Source organism: Haemaphysalis longicornis, unplaced genomic scaffold (genome assembly GCF_048455015.1).
Source record: "Haemaphysalis longicornis isolate Haplotype H1 unplaced genomic scaffold, Haemaphysalis longicornis Haplotype H1 scaffold_2, whole genome shotgun sequence".
In the NCBI taxonomy this organism is placed as follows: Eukaryota; Metazoa; Arthropoda; class Arachnida; order Ixodida; family Ixodidae; genus Haemaphysalis; species Haemaphysalis longicornis.
In genome coordinates, this window is record NW_027526295.1 from 91,959,325 (window position 1) to 91,975,297 (window position 15,973).

The following is a 15,973-nucleotide window of genomic DNA, read 5'->3' on the forward strand; positions in this document are numbered from 1 at the left end:
TCTAATCTTGGACATCGCCCAATCAACATCGCATCCCTTAAGCGCGTCACGGTTGTTAGTTGGCGCGGCCGCTGCAATTATCGCATGGTGTAAGTTCTTTTTTAAGGTTTTATAAATTAAATACTGCTTTATCGAGCAAATCAGCTGTAAAAAGTGAATCAATTGAGCCCATTCATGCAACAAAAAAACAAAACGTTGGCAAATTCATTTCAGGGTCGGTTGAAAGACCCCCTAAGGGACACCACTTTCGGATTGTCCACTACTACTGTAAACTCAATTCATCCTTTAGCTGTTGATGATGACAATGTTGATGACAGATGTTTACAAGTGTGGCTGATGCACAAGTACTATGCGTTATATGAACCGCACACCTTACTTACTGTGACTATTTTCCGGCAGTCTTATGAGGAGACAAGAAGGGCGGGTCAATAAAACGGTGTAGTTTATAGGATTGCCTGAAAAAGAAAACAGAATAAAATAATATAATTTCTTCTCGAATGTAAACATATCTCAACTTGTGGCACGTGAAGACGTAATACTTCATGTTAACAACTGTGATAAGGGAAAGAAATGTGTGTTGTTAGAATACGGAGTAACAAATGTTGGGCGGCGTCTTAGCCAGCACAAGAGAATCGCCTTCTCCCTGCCAGCGTTTCAAGTTTGCTGTGGGCACTCCGTATGCGCGGATTTTTTAAATATACAGCTAAATGAGATAAAGAAGAGGGCTGAAACCCGTTTCATGAATTATTAAGGATATCACCGGCCCATTCAGAGATTGTGGTAGTTTTTTGTGATATAATTTGCCAATTAAAATGTATTGCAGCTGCTTTGCGGTGTTCCGAATATCTAACAAGACTTGCAGTAAACAACGTGTCTTTACTGATTTATAGATACGGTTTTGTCGCGTTGATATACCCGAGTTATATTCACTTGAAAACCTAACCCGCAGAAATCACCTCACCCTAATAGCACCTGCAAGAACTTGTACTTATATTTTTGTCCTATCAATTGCCACTGTTCAATTATAGATAGACAGCTAAGGTATTTGTAATATATAAAGGCGGAGATAAAAACAAATCATGTCTAGTTATAGACTGATTCCTTGATGAGACAGTTTTTTCCGAAGATCGACAGAATTATTGATATATGTTAGTTAATTTTGCAATGGCTGTAACTCATTATCCTCATCCCAACATTGGTTATTGCGATGTAAATTTACGAAAAATCTGCTTCGTTATCTGAACAAATTATTCTTAGCTCTATTCAAAACAAAAAATATCTTTTGGAATATTCCTATATTTCTTGAATGCTTTCGCTCACCTTAACCATAACACCTTCAATAAAAATTTCGAACTCTGTGGAAAAAAGCCGTCACAGGGACCCGTGGTGTTGAAGCGTTTCTCATGGGCTGCTGCGTTTTTCGAGCATTATCCCGATTTTTTGCCTCTAGTCAACAAGACAGCGATTGCAACCACCAAGCGAAACGGTACCGGTGCACATCGGATTCTGACTGGTACGTGTACTGTATACAACAGTTATAGGCCAGCAAGCGGGACGAAGCGGGTTAAGCCTGATCAAGAGAACACCCGGCCACCGCTCATCGGTTCACGCGGCGCGTGGCATTCTCACGCTCTTGTCACGCGGCTCAGCGCTTGCCGGTGGCCAGCGTAGAGTGTGATGAGCTCCGAGGGTGACTAGACGAGCAAAAAAGGCCAGAGTACACAAGTGAGGGAGCAGAAGCCAGGGGTGCCTAAATACGCTTATAAGAAAGCAGCGGCAGGACGGTGCATCAAACGATGTGGCTTACTGAACTCCACAGAAGAGGGGCTGCTAGGAAGAAGGAAGAGAAGCCAATGTTAGTCATGCATGGTGCAGCAAGTAAACAAGAGTTGGAAGGAGACACTGCTTCAGGCAAGAAAGAAAATCCAGCAAACTGGTGGAAGAAATGTACTGCCAGTAAGTGGCCGCCTTTGACGGAGATGCACTACTAGATTGTGTACCAACTACCGTCCAGTCTCCAACTCGCAAAGTGGAAGGACTCAGACGCCGCTATCGCCATGGCGCAGGGCGATGAATATGCCATTCAAGGCCTTTGTGAACTAGGAAAAAACTCAGGTACAGTGGACGGAAAACCTACTTCTCGCCAGCACCCGCACGAGGAGCTTGTGGGTCGACTGGCTGGCATTGCCCACCTACTGGTAGGATCTAATGTATAAAAGTTTGCTTCATACCTTAAGCCTTTACCGAACACAAGCCCAGGAATGGTGGTTTGAATCACCGCCTGGCTGAGGAACGATAACATCATGAGTGGATTACCGCACCGCGGCATAAAATAATATCCGCCAGACGGCTTCTACGTTAAAATATTAGGGGCAATAACCTGATGCTGTTCATACCGCAAGTCCATTCAGTTTTGTAGGGCATGCGGGAACATTGGTCACCGACCGGACGTATGCCCGTCCCCCAAGCGAGACCTATGCGCTAGATGTTGCAAACAAACAGCCGAAGCTAATCACAAGAGAGAAGTGTGCGCCTACGGCCAGCACCCCCTCCTGTACATGTCAGACAGGCCAGGCTCCAGAGAGGTGGCATGGCATCCTCGGGGACGGACTGTGGCACGGTCGAGCCGGAACGCAGCACAAGCTCTACATCATTTTTGATGGCAATTTGAGAAGCTCTTCATCTGGATGCAGGTCTAGGTCACGTTCCAAGTCGAAGGTCAGAGGAAAATCAATGCCGAGATCGAGGTCGATAACGCGATGTCCTTCAACAGCATGGAATCGGAATTGCGGAGAACATAACAGAGTAATGTTCTCAAATGACCATTTTCCACCTTTGGTTGCGGCCCCTACAGATAACAATAACAACCGTAACGGCACCCCAAACTGGGTTACTCCCTTCAAAGCCCTAGAACGCAAGGTCGAAAAAAACACGCCCATGATCAAGAAATTTGCGAAACAAAACTCAAGCTTGATGCAGGAAATATTGCATATCAGACAACAACAAGCTATGCAAGATAAAAAAACCCTCAAATCAAGCAGGATCTGGCCCAAATTAAACACGGTCACGCACAATTTCAGCGCACTCTGCTAGGACTATTTGAACAGATTCAAGAACAGATGCAGCACATTTACATGACGCAGCAGCAAATTCAAAAAGAAATATGACCATACTGAATGAAATGAAATACCTCGACAAAAGTACTGCGGTTCTAGAGCAAAAGAACAAGGCTCGCAAGAAAGCCAAGAATTATCCTGGGAGAGAATATCGAATGAAGGAAATGCTAGAATATGATCAATAGCCCCTCATGTACCACGAAACCCGCATTTCGAACAGTTCCCAATTACAAAATTTGGAAATGCAACTGCAGTACCGTTAGATCTAATAAGGAAAAATTGCTACTATGTCTCTGAATGGTTCTGCAGGATACTCAAGCTGAAGGCATTGGCTTAACAGGCTACGATACGCATATAGCCGAGGGAATGACGCGAACTGCCATCTTTACCCTAAACAGTTGACCACACAGTTGCACTCCATCTAACACAGGATAGAGCACACCCTGGTGGAGATCATACCCGACAGGAAAACGTTGGCGAGCCCGTTCATATTGAACATCTATAGTCAGCGCACCGAAAACTTGGGGGATTTCGACAGATTTTTTCGTAGGGTCTTCAAATTGACCGCGGGCCCAAGATGGTGGTGCTAGGAGACTTTAATGCACCCCACGTGGCATGGGGTGTAAATGGTCAAAAAATAAAGAAGAAAATATCCACAATATGGCTCAACAACACCGCCTTACGCTGTAGAATGATCTCCAATACCCCAACTAAATGGGCAACAGTGTGTCGAGAGACACAACTCCTGACCTCACTTTCACGATCGGTATCGCCCATGCTGAATGGCAGAGACTAGACGAGAATCTCTGTAGTAACCACTACATTGACCATAGGCGAACACCGGCAAAAAATAGGAAATGCAAGAATTAGAGACTGGAAAGCCTTCCGAGAAGAAAATGACCAACAATCTATAAATCTAGACATGGACTTCAAAGAATGGACCACGAAACGGGTTCAGAAAGCCACCACATAAACAAAACAGATCCAATTACATCTCAAAATCCACAAGTAGACCCTAAACTCTTACACATTTCGGAGGCTCGCCAAAGCCCTACACGGAGGTGGCGAAAACAAATTTGTAACAAGAAGCTACAGAAACGTATTACTCTAACAACAAAGCAAGCAGAGGAGCACGCTAGCCAGCTGGGAAGGCAGAACTCGAACCAGTTATGTGACCGTTTATAGGGGAGACTCAATACCAAAAGAATGTGTAATATCCGGAAGTCACTCATCCTAAACACTGGATCCAAACACACGACTGGAAAACAAATAGGGCGCCTCACCCACAATTTCCGTGGTACTAAAGAGGGTATTCTAGGGGTGGAAAAAAGAAACTCATTGGTGAGCAAGACCAAATTATACCCGTTTCCAAACCTGATTATGTCGGGGTACCGAACCTCGACATTGAGACCCCATTCACTAGTTCCGAAATGGATGTGGCACTAACCAAGCTAACAAGTAACACTGCGCCCGGGGCGGACAAGATTACCAAAAGAATACTCCGCAACATCCCAAAAAAAATCAAGGAGGATCTCCTCAAAAGAATGAACGAGGTACGTAAGAGTGGAAGAGTACCAGCGCCGTGAAAGCATGTCAACGTGACCATGATTGCAAAGCCCAACAAGCCTAGCAGATTGTATACCCTTAGGCCAATTTCATTGACATTGTGCGTAGGGAACCTCATGGAGCACATGGTTCTGGATTGCCTAATACCTCACATGGAGCAAAAATACAAAATAAGGATCTCCGACTCCTTGCACGGTTTCCCGCCATACGTATCGACGCAAGATACTTTGCGACAGATCAAAGAAGAGGTTATTGACAACCTCAGTACGTCACAAAAAAGCGCTATGCTGGCGGTTGACGTAGAATGCTTGTTAGATAATTTATTGCACGGGGCCACACTGAACAACTTAGAAGATTTGCAATGTGACGTGGGGGCCTATAACTACGTTCGGGATTTTTTTTCGTCTCGGACGGCTACAGTGGCCCTCAGAAAGCTTCGAAGTGACAAATTCCATGTCCCAGCAAAGGGCCCAGTGCTCAGTGATCTCGCCGTTACTTTTCAATATCGTGATGATCACCCTACCCGACAAGCTAAATGTAATCTCTGGTCTTAGACATGCCATATACGCTAGATGACCTCACATTCTGGACGGCCAGAGGGTCAACGAGAAACCAACAGGATTCCGTGATCGAAGCAGCAGACCGCACCGAGGTATACGCAAGCAGTGTGGACCTTCCGTCGGCTTAGAAAAATTTGAACTTCTGCTACTAAGGAAGAGGACGAGAGGCAGACCCCCGCCGGAAGCACGGAACCCGGAAGTGAAGCTTCAGAGCATCTCTATCCGTAATGTCGACACACTGCGAGTGTTAGGCCTGACTGTTAAAAACGACGGAACAGGAGCTGCTAGACTCCACAAGCTCAAAAGCACCATCAGCGAGGTAACCTACCTGGTCAAGAGGGTTGCGAACAAAAAGCATGGACTCAAGGAAGAAGATTCAATTCGAATAATACAAGCAATATTTTCAGCATAATTACAAATGGTAGCCCATATTTGGGGCTAAAGAACGCCGTAAAAAACTCAACATCCTCACCAGTGATTTGGAGGGGGCGTGCGCCCAATAAAAACTACCAAACCGCACTCCAGGCCGACTTCGGTGGAAAGTGCTAGAGCCACTCTAGAAAACGCTGGGCTAAGGAACTATGGCGCGGAATAAGATAAACAACCTTGTTGTTTGACCGTAGAAGTTTCGGGCTTCCAGCTCAAAAGGGGTAACCTAGACCAATCTGTTAAAACCAAAAATCGAGATTATACGCCAGACGTTATCTGTCTCCAGGAGACGGGTGGCCCAGCAACATTATCAGGCTATAAGTGCTACTGTGTGCTGAAGAATGACGCCTCGGATGATTAACCAAAAAAGAAATGGATTGTAGCGAACATAACTTGCCGGCCACACGTTGCGACATTGATGAAGGCACAACGTCGGCGGATCATACCAGAGAGGAAACGCAAGGTGGGCAGTATCTTCATACTTAATGTATACAGCTCCATTCGTAAAAACCACAGATTGGCTACGCTGTTCTTCAAAACTGTATAAATTGCCAAAGGAAACACATTGGTAATTGTAGGAGACTTCAATGCCATCATCCTGAGTGGAGATACAAGCGGGAAACGATCAAGAGAAGGAAACTCTGGCTTGAAGGGCAGCAGGAGGTCCCTACTCTGATGAGAGACCCTGCGCACCCTACGCAGAAAGGAAACATTGTAAGTGGATACACATCACCAGACCTCACGTTCACGAAAAACACGCGAACAGAAGCGACGTGTCTAAATCCACAAGAAAAGCGACCACTTCACAATTGCGACAAATTTCGGGGTGGGGTTCGAAAACACAAAGGGGGGAGACTGCACAAAATTATAGATGGGAATACTTTCAGTCAGATTAGAACAGCCAACTTGAGTCAAGCGATAACGCACACACCCAACAGCAGGATATTGAAGATATCGAGGAATGGACAGCCCAGCTACGTAGTATCGTAGACCAGGTGCCTAAAGACATAACGGAAGAGGCAAACCTCAGTCAGGCATATTCTAGGATACTGCATATATGGGAGGCCAAGCAAAGCCTACAAAGGCGACTACAAAGACCAAAGTTGAATCGTAATTTCCGCAGACGTCTGGCAGCCCTGAACTGGGAGATTGATGACTATGCAAACCAGCTTTCGCAGCAAAATTGGTACAGCACATCCGACAGCATGGAACTTCAAATTTGCCTCCCAAAAACTTGGAGCATTCTTCGCTTCATAGTTGTCCGCAAAATAGCAAAACCATTTAAAAGCACAACCTGAGCAATTTACTGCACCGATTGGAAGGGTTGGACAATGACCTATTAGGAGCACTTCGTAATAGATATATTGCACGACTCGGGCACGGGAGACTTGAAGGACGCGTTTAATGACGACGCAACCTCACCAAGAGGCCGTTGCAGAAAGCGATGGTGAAGAAGGCGCGAGGATGAAAGATGAAGATGGTGTGGTGCTCGCGTATGCCATACTGATGATGAGTTGCTAGGTGGGATTGGCCATTCGATTAACAGTTATGAAAGAATCATGACGCCTGTGCTCACAATATCCCCCCCTCCACCAGCGGAAGCAGCCCCTGCGGGCGCTAAAGAGACGAGGGGCGCCGATGAAATGGCTTGATGCGCGAGACATGGACAATTTCAGTTTCGCGACGCGGACGGTCGGACGTGGGGCGAGTAGGAGCCGCTCGATAGTTAACTGGAGAAGTTTGCTCCAGAACGCTGTAAGGACCGATGAAACGTGGAAAGAACTTTTCACATAACCTGACTGCACGCATGGGAGTCGCAAGTAACACTTCATCACCTGGTTGAAAGGACACAGTCCGATGCGTCGCATCATGACGAGACATGCGGTCTTTTTGACAGGCCTGGGTCTTCAACTTTGCGAGACGGCGGCAGTGTTCAAAGCGAGAGACAAACTCTCCTGGGACATCCTCTTGCGGAGAGGCAGGTGCAGAAAAGAAAACAGCATCGAGGACGGAAGATGGAGGGCGGCGGTAAACGAGAAAAAAGGGCGAAAAGCCAGTAGTTCGTTGTGTTGCGGTGTTGTACACTTAAGTGACGAAGGGGTAAACGGTGCCCAATTCGTGTGGTCAGGGCTTATATAAAACGAAAGCATATCAGAGAGGTTGTGGTTAAATCGCTCACTCAGCCTATTTGTTTGGGGATGGTAGCTCGATGTGGTTTTGTGGACGGTACCAGCAGCGCTAAGAACTTCATTCAGCAGTGTTGAGAGGAAGGTTTTTCCGCGGCAGCTGAGAAGAATGCGGGGAGGGCCTTGTCGCAAGAATATGTCCTTTAGAAAGAAATGAGCCACCTCTGCAGCGCAGCCGGTACGAAGCAGGGCAGTTTCGGCGTATCTGGTTAAATGGTCCACGGCAGTGACGATCGAACGGTTACCTGCTGTCGCAATGGCAGGGGCCAGTACAAGTCAATTCCTACCACGTGGAAAGGAGCGGATGGACATGGCATGGGTTGTAATATTTCTTCAGGTACCGTGGTTTTATATTTTCGGAGCTGGAAAGCAGTACAAGATACATGGCGACACTGGTGGCGAGACCAGGCCAGAAGAACCGGCTCTTGACGCGATCGTAGGTTTTCCGAAACGCCAGATGGCCAGCTGTGGCGGCATCGTGGAAAACTTCTAGAATCTCCTTTCGAATCGAATGGCGGATCACAGGAACCCATCTGTCAACAGTAGGGTTGTAATTGTAGTGGTACAGAGCGCCATTCAAAAGTCGAAATTGGTCCAGCTGGCGAGGCGAGCAGCTGTTACAAGGCTGCGCCAAGCCACCGAGGCGATTGATGAGGTCTCGGCAGAACGTGTCGGCCCGCTGCAGAGAAATTAGGTTATCAGGTAAGTTGTAGGCATCGTAATGTGCAGGTGCAATCGGCAAAATAAGGGAGTTAACACCAGGACGCTCATCATTTGACTGAGGCGACAACGGGCAGCGGGAAAGAGAGTCCGGATCCATGTGTTTCTAGCCTGACCTATAGGTCACTGTAAAATCATATTCCTGTAAACGGAGAATCCAACGACCGAGGCGGCCCGACCTATTTTTCAGAGACGCCAACCAGCAAAGCGCGTGATGGTCAGTCACAACCGAGAAATGACACCCGTACAAGTACAGTCCAAATTTTTGGACGGGCCAAACAACGGCAAGGCATTCCTTATCCATTGTAGTGTAGTTTTGTTCCGCAGGTCTTAAAGTCTGGCTCGCATAGGCAACAACTTGCTCTACTGATGATAGGTTGCGTTGTAGGAGGACCGCGCCGATTTCGTGTCCACTGGCGTCCGTGTGGAGTACAGTGGGAGCATAATCATCAATGTGGCAGAGAACCGCTCCAGAAGTTAAGACATGCTTGAGTGTCTGGAATTCCGCTTCGCAGTCACCAGACCAGGTAAATAGGGTCGCAGATGCTAGTAGTTTATTGAGTGGCGTCGCTATTTGGGCAAAATTACGGACGAACCGGCGGAAGTAGGATGCCGCGTATAGCAGGACCAACATAAGGAGTTCTGACTTTCCGCAACCGCGAACACAAGTCCGCATTAATAATGGAAATGCTCGCGCCAGTGTCCACTAAAGCTTCGACGGGAATTCCTTCGACAACAACTTCCAAAATATAGCATGGCCGGTCAGGAGGACTTGTCTTTTTTCCGCGTGACGCAGTTCTACCTGCCTGAACTGCGGCTTCTAGTTTTCCGCGGGGCGATCGACATTCTGAGAGGCTGGTCGGAGGGGAGACGAAAATCGACGGAAAGGGGAAGGGAATCGGCGGCGGTAAGACCTGCTGGTGACACAATGATCAACGGAGTCAGGAGGAGAAGGTGAGCGGCGGCTAGAATAGGTAAATGCCTGCGGTCGGTAGTCGTACGTGTACCGGGAATCACCCCGTGGCCGAGTAGAAAAGACCTGACGTTCATCCCGCTGGCGCCATCGGCAGAACATGGAAATATGGCCCTAGATGCCGCAGTAGTAGCATGTTGGGCGAGACAGCCGCCATGGTGGGTAGTATGGTGCATGGTAAGTGGCCGGTTGTTATACAGTGGAGACGGGGGTGAGGTGAACATGGGGAGCCTCAGGAACGGAGGGCGGGGACGGGATGTGTGGCATCGCAACCACATCAGAGTGCGCAGGCCCAGCGCGAAAGTCGCGCTTCGGAGGTGACTAGCACGGGACTCCGGACAATTTTTCCTTTATAATTTCCCGCAGACTGGAGCAGAATGTCTGGGGCTGCACCACCGGAAAGCTCGATGACGTCTGCCCATGCATCTATTCGCGAATTTATGCTCTTATTATGGCGCGCAGGTTGCCTTGATCAAATACAAGTGTGTCGGAAGATGATGGCTGCAGGCGCAAGGCCGGGAGGTCAGTTAGGGGCTGAGAAATTGTCACGATATTACCCACGGTGTTCGGCCTTTGCACGGCGAGCGCGTTGAATGCAAAGGAAGAAATAGCCTTTAGGATGCGCTTCACTCTATCAGACTCAGCCATTTCTCGGTTCACTCGCTTACATAATGCCACAGCGTCTTCAATGTACGACGTGTACAATTCGGCGGGGTGCTGATAGCGTTCAGCAAGCTTCTTCTTGGCCGCGTCTGAGCGCAACGTGGACGTGCCAAATATTCGACGTATTTCTGCGGTGAACCGCGACCAGTCAGTTACGTCCTCCTTGTTATTCAGGTACCATGTCTTAGCGACTTCTCTTAGATGAAAACTGACGCAGCGCGCTTGAGCTTGTAGGGCGCTATGTCGGGCGAGAGGAAGGAGCCTCAGGCAGGACGACCGTTCGTCGCAAGGCAAAACCAGATTCTATTTTGTCAGCACCAGTGCGACCCCCGTGTCCTCGTGCGCTCGCGCGGCCACGCAGCCTGTGTCCATGTCCATCGGGCTGCTGCGCGAGGAGCGGCGCTCGATCCAGCGATGTCGCTGGAGCTGCCGCTACAGGGCTCCCCCCCAAGAGAGGAGCGGGAGTGACGAGCGAAAAAGTCATGCATGTTTCCAGTGGACACGCCGAGGTCGTCTTGTTAAAGGGGGCAGAGCAGGTTCCAACGAAGTAACTTCGGGCGGCTCGAAGTACGCGGGCTTCAGGCGTTCGATTGCCACGGTGTCTGGAGAGCCGTTGATGTCCAGTACGAAAGTAGTCGAGTGACGTTGCACGACTGGATAGGGGCCGATGTAATGTGGGCGCAGTGGTCCTCGGACGGGTCCGTAGCGCACGAACACATGCGTGGCAGTTTTGAGGTCAGGGTGCGTGTAAGTCGTCGAGTTCTTTGCAAGGCGTGTTGGCTGAGGCCGAAGGTGTCGAAAAACCTCTCGTAGGTTATGAATGTATTCACTTGCAGGGACAAGTTGCGGAGACTCGTCGAACAAATCCGCTGGCAAACGCAGAGGTGTACCGTAGACGAGCTCAGCAGACGTGCACGAGAGGTCCACTTTGTACGCGCTCCGGATTCCGAGGAGCGTCAGTGGTAGCCGTTGGACCCACTCGGTGGGGCAGCCGTGTGCAGTGAGTGAAGCCTTGAGGTGTCGATGAAAGCGCTCCACAAGGCCGTTCGACTGCAGGTGGTACGCAGCTGTTCGCAGACGAGTCGTTCCGAGAAAACGCAGTAGTTCGGTGAACAGGGATGACTCGAACTGCCGGCCGCGATCGGTGACAACGATGGAAGGGCATCCGTAGCGGGACACCCAGGTAGACACAAAGGTTGAAGCTACTGTGGAGGCCGTGATGTCGGGAAGAGGGCAGGCTTCGGGCCAACGTGTGAACCGGTCAACACAGGCTAGAATGTACCGGTAACCTTGGCAAGGGGGTAGGGGGCCAACGATGTCAACGTGAACGACAGAAAAACGTTCATCGGGCCTGAGGAATGGCTTGGCAGGGGGAACGGAATGGCGTTGGACTTTTGAACGCTGGCACGGCGTGCAGGCTCGTACCCAGTCTCGAATGTCAGCGTTCATACGGGGCCAAACGTAGCGGGACGCAATGAGCTTTTGAGATGCCCGAATGCCGGGGTGGGCCATGTTGTGTATGGCGTCGAACATGCGGCGACGATGTGAGGCAGGTAGGAAGGGTCGAGGAACACCTGTGGACGTGTCGCAGACGATGGTCACACCACGAAACGGTACATCTTCAAGGTTGAGTGCGGTAGGTGCTCCACGTAGACGGGAGAGCTCGTTGTCGTTGGCTTGCGTCGTAGCCAGTTCTTGTACGTCAAGCGGGTCGGTAACTGCTTCCAGCGTTCCTGGTGAAATAGCATTTACATCGTCCATGCGACTCAGTGTGTCTGCAGGGGAATTGGCCACACCACTGACGTGCTGGATGTCGGACGTGAACTCCGAGAGGTATGCTAGTTGACGCACCTCTCGTGGAGTGTAGAGGGTGTCAGGGCGGTTCAAGGCGAACGTGAGCGGCTTGTGATCAGTGAAGATCGTGAACGTGCGTCCTTCGAGGTGATGTTTGAAGTGACAAACAGCGAGGTACATGGCTAGCAGTTCGCGGCCGAAAACGCTATATCGTGTCTGAGCCGGAGTCATGCGCTTGGAGAAAAACGCTAGCGGTTCCCATGCACCTTTAACTTGCTGCTGCAGGACAGCTCCGACGGCAGAACTTGAAGCGTCGGTCATGAGTGCCAACGGAAAGTTCGGATTTGGATGAGCCAGCAGTGCAGCGTCGGCGAGAGCGCGTTTGATGGCCGTAAATGCCCTTTCAGCAGCATCGTCCCAATCAAGTGAAGTGGATGACCGTTTGGTGGAAAGCAGCCTGTCGAGAGGTTCGAGCAGCGTGGCACAGTTCCTAATGAAGCGGCGGTAGAAATTTACCAGCCCTAGGAACTGGCGGAGCTTTGTCACTGACGCTGGCTTGGGAAAGTCGATGATTGCGTGAACCTTGGCGGGGAGTGGACATATGCCAGTGGCGTCCAAACGATGACCAAGGAAATCGAGGGCAGTGGCACCAAACTCGCTCTTCGAGACGTTGATGACGATGCCGTGAACAGCGAGACGCTCGAAGAGAAGGCGAAGATGCTTCAGATGCTCTTCCAGGGATGTGCTGGCCACCAGAATGTCGTCAACGTAGGCGTAGACGAACGGTAGCCCTCGTGTGACGGCATCAATGAAACGCTGGAATGTTTGTGCAGCGTTGCGGAGTCCAAATGGCATGCGCAGAAATTCGAACAGGCCGAATGGGGTTGTGATGGCAGTTTTGGGGATGTCTTCTTCTGCCACGGGAATCTGGTGGTAAGCACGAACCAAGTCTATCTTAGAGAATATCGTGGCCCCGTGGAGAGTGGCGGTGAAGTCTTGGAGGTTGGGTAACGGATAGCGGTCAGGAACGGTCTTGGTGTTCAAGGACCGGTAATCTCCGCAGGGGCGCCAGTCACCAGTTATCTTGGGCACTATGTGCAGTGGTGATGCATGGTTACTGGATGATGGACGGATGATGCCCAGTTCCATCATGTGCTCGAATTCCGCTCGGGCGACTTTGAACTTGTCAGGCGCAAGCTGCCGTGGTCGAAAGAAAACGGGAGGGCCAGTGGTGATGATGTGATGACGGACGTCATGACGAACAGGCTGAGTCCAGTCAGGTGGTGCTGTCACGGTTGGGAAGTCCCTCAGCAAGGTGGCGAACGGTTCATCGGCAACTGTAGCACAGGATGGTGCTAGATTAGCGGCTGCCTCCGCTGACACACCTTGCACTGAGAGGAGTGTGGTAGCATCAAGTAGACGCTGTCGCTTTAGGTCGATGAGAAGGCCATGTTTTGCGAGGAAGTCGGCACCGAGGATGGCGGTGCGAACGTCGGCGACGAGAAAAACCCACCGGAAAACTCGGCGGAGCCCCAGGTTTAGAGTGAGTGAGCGTTGCTTGTAGACGGGTATGCGCGTGCCGTTCACTGCTTGTAAATGCGAGGTGGCACGAGAAGCACGATCCGAGCGTGTAGCGGGCAAAACGCTAACCTGGGCACCGGTATCCACGAGAAACCTCTGTCCGGTGGTGCGGTCGGTGACGTAAAAGAGGCGACATTCCTGTGTTGGGCCGAGATCGCTTGTCGCCGTTAGCGGTCGGCCAGGCCGTTTCCCGTCCAGGTGCAGGGCAGACGGCAGTGGCGGGCATCAGCGCCGAAACGCCGGTGGTAGTAGCAAATGCCCGGGTTAGGCGATTCACTACGTGGGCGCTCTGGGCGCCGTCGCTGCGACGACGAGCGACGGCGTTGACGGGAACGTTGCGGCGAGACATCGCGGCGTGTTGCGGCAACGATGATCTTCTCTAGACGATCGCAAAGGCTGTCGAGTCTAGATGAAGCGGCGGACTCACTGGACGCTGAAGCGGGGTTCCTGGGCCAGGGAGGAGACGGAGGCTTAGCCGATGCAACCGCGGCCACTTGAGAAAAGGGGGTGGCGACCTCCATGACTTTGTCTGCCAGCGCGGCGAGTGCCTGCAGGTCCATGGCTGCGGCAGTGGCGAGGACCATTTGGACGTTGGAAGGTAGGCGCTGAAGGAAGAGCTCACGCAGCAGTGTGTCATCCATGGCGTGAGAATGCGTGCCAAGGAGTTGCTTCATGTGCCGTAGCAGTTGGCTTGGCCTGCGGTCGCCGAGCTCCTCGGAGGAGAGAAGCTGCTGGATGCGCGTGCGTTCCGAAGCAGCTGTGCGCTCCAGGAGTGCAGCCTTGAGCTGGTCGTAAGGCGCTGCGGGGCGGGTGTGGTTGAACGAAGTGAGGATGTCGGAGATCTCCTCTGCGGCTGTCGGCGGAAGGGCTCCGACGACGTGGAGAAATTTGGTTTCTTGAGAGGTGATCCGAGCTACCTGGAATTGCGCCTCTGCTTGCAGAAACCAGGTCGTCGGGTGGCGCTCCAAGAATTGCGGAAGCCGAACGGTCAAGGCTGAGACTGCTTCGCCGGCTTCTCGCGAACGGGTTGAGTCCTGGTTGTCGAGGGACATGGCTCTACATTAACCTCGGTGGCGTGTTCGGTAGGGTCACCAATTGTAGGGCGCTATGTCGGGCGAGAGGAAGGAGCCTCAGGCAGGACGACCGTTCGTCGCAAGGCAAAACCAGATTCTATTTTGTCAGCACCAGTGCGACCCCCGTGTCCTCGTGCGCTCGCGCGGCCACGCAGCCTGTGTCCATGTCCATCGGGCTGCTGCGCGAGGAGCGGCGCTCGATCCAGCGATGTCGCTGGAGCTGCCGCTACAAGCTTATCATCCCGCCTATTGAAGGCGCTCGCCTGGTTATACTCGTCGAGCCAATCCTCTACGTCGTCTTAGCGTCTCTCAGCGGGGTGGTGATCATCCACGCTGGGGCAAGCGGGCTTGCGGGTGCTGGGCCATTGGCAGGGTTGGTCGGATTGCCTTCCGGCATGCTGTGTGTGGGAAGATGGACATGCCGACCTGAGCAAACCTCCAGGGAGAATCCGGGGAGATCGTACGTGGATCAAGGTGCACATCCAGGACGTGCCACACTCGCACACGGGAGACTTGAAGGACGTGTTCAATGACGACGCCACCTCGCCGAGAGGCCATTGCAGACAGCGATGGTGAAGAAGGCGCGTGGATTAAATATGAAGAAGATGGTGTAGTTCTCGCGTGCGCGACACCGCTGATGAGTTGCTAGGTGGGATCGGCCATTCGAGTAACAGTTCTGAAAGAACGATGACGCCTGTGCTCACAATATAGCGACGAACCCCAAAGAGGAGCCTAAATCATACACGGGCAAGGAGAATAACCTCATGGACCATCCAATCACGGCAGCGGACGTACGAGGTGCCATTCCGAACCTCCTGACCAGATCTTCCCCGGGCCCAGACAGCATAACGAGCAAGATGCTGCGCAACCCGGACGACGGCTCTGTCGAGGCCTTGACCCGGTACATGAGCGTGTGCTGGAAGCGAGGTCAAATTCCAGGGCAGTGGAAAACAGCGAAGGTTGTGGTGATCCCGAAGCCCGTTAAAAAGTTGCAGATAGAGAATGTAAGAGCAATATCACTTACGTCCACCTACGTAAACTAATTACGTCATTCCTAAGTACACTTACGTCATGCCTATGTAAACTAATGGAACACGTGATAATGAAGACCTAATGGATACGCAGAAGAGGAAGGACTCTTTCCGAAAACGATGATAGGTTTTTGCCCAAAATTGTGGACGCAAGACGTGATGCTCAGGCTTAAGCACAATCTCATTGACAGGGAGAACTGCTCCCCTTTAGATAGTAGAGCAATTCTTGGGCTTGACCTAACAAATGCTGTAGACAACGTAAAACACTCGGCTGTCTTAGA

At 51.0% G+C, this 15,973-nt stretch overlaps 1 protein-coding gene across 1 annotated transcript; it reads right to left on the reverse strand.

Moving 5' to 3' along the window:
- Positions 1-13,755: 13,755 nt before the first annotated feature.
- LOC144168158 (uncharacterized) lies at positions 13,756-14,640 on the reverse strand. The gene has a single exon (XM_077697200.1). It carries the CDS (start codon positions 14,638-14,640, stop codon positions 13,756-13,758), a length of 885 nt encoding a protein of 294 aa, XP_077553326.1.
- Positions 14,641-15,973: the final 1,333 nt, after the last annotated feature.

Coding starts and splice junctions, on each gene's coding strand:
- LOC144168158 (XM_077697200.1), bottom strand. CDS start 14,640: ATGTCCCTCGACAACCAGGACTCAACCCGTTCGCGAGAAGCCGGCGAA.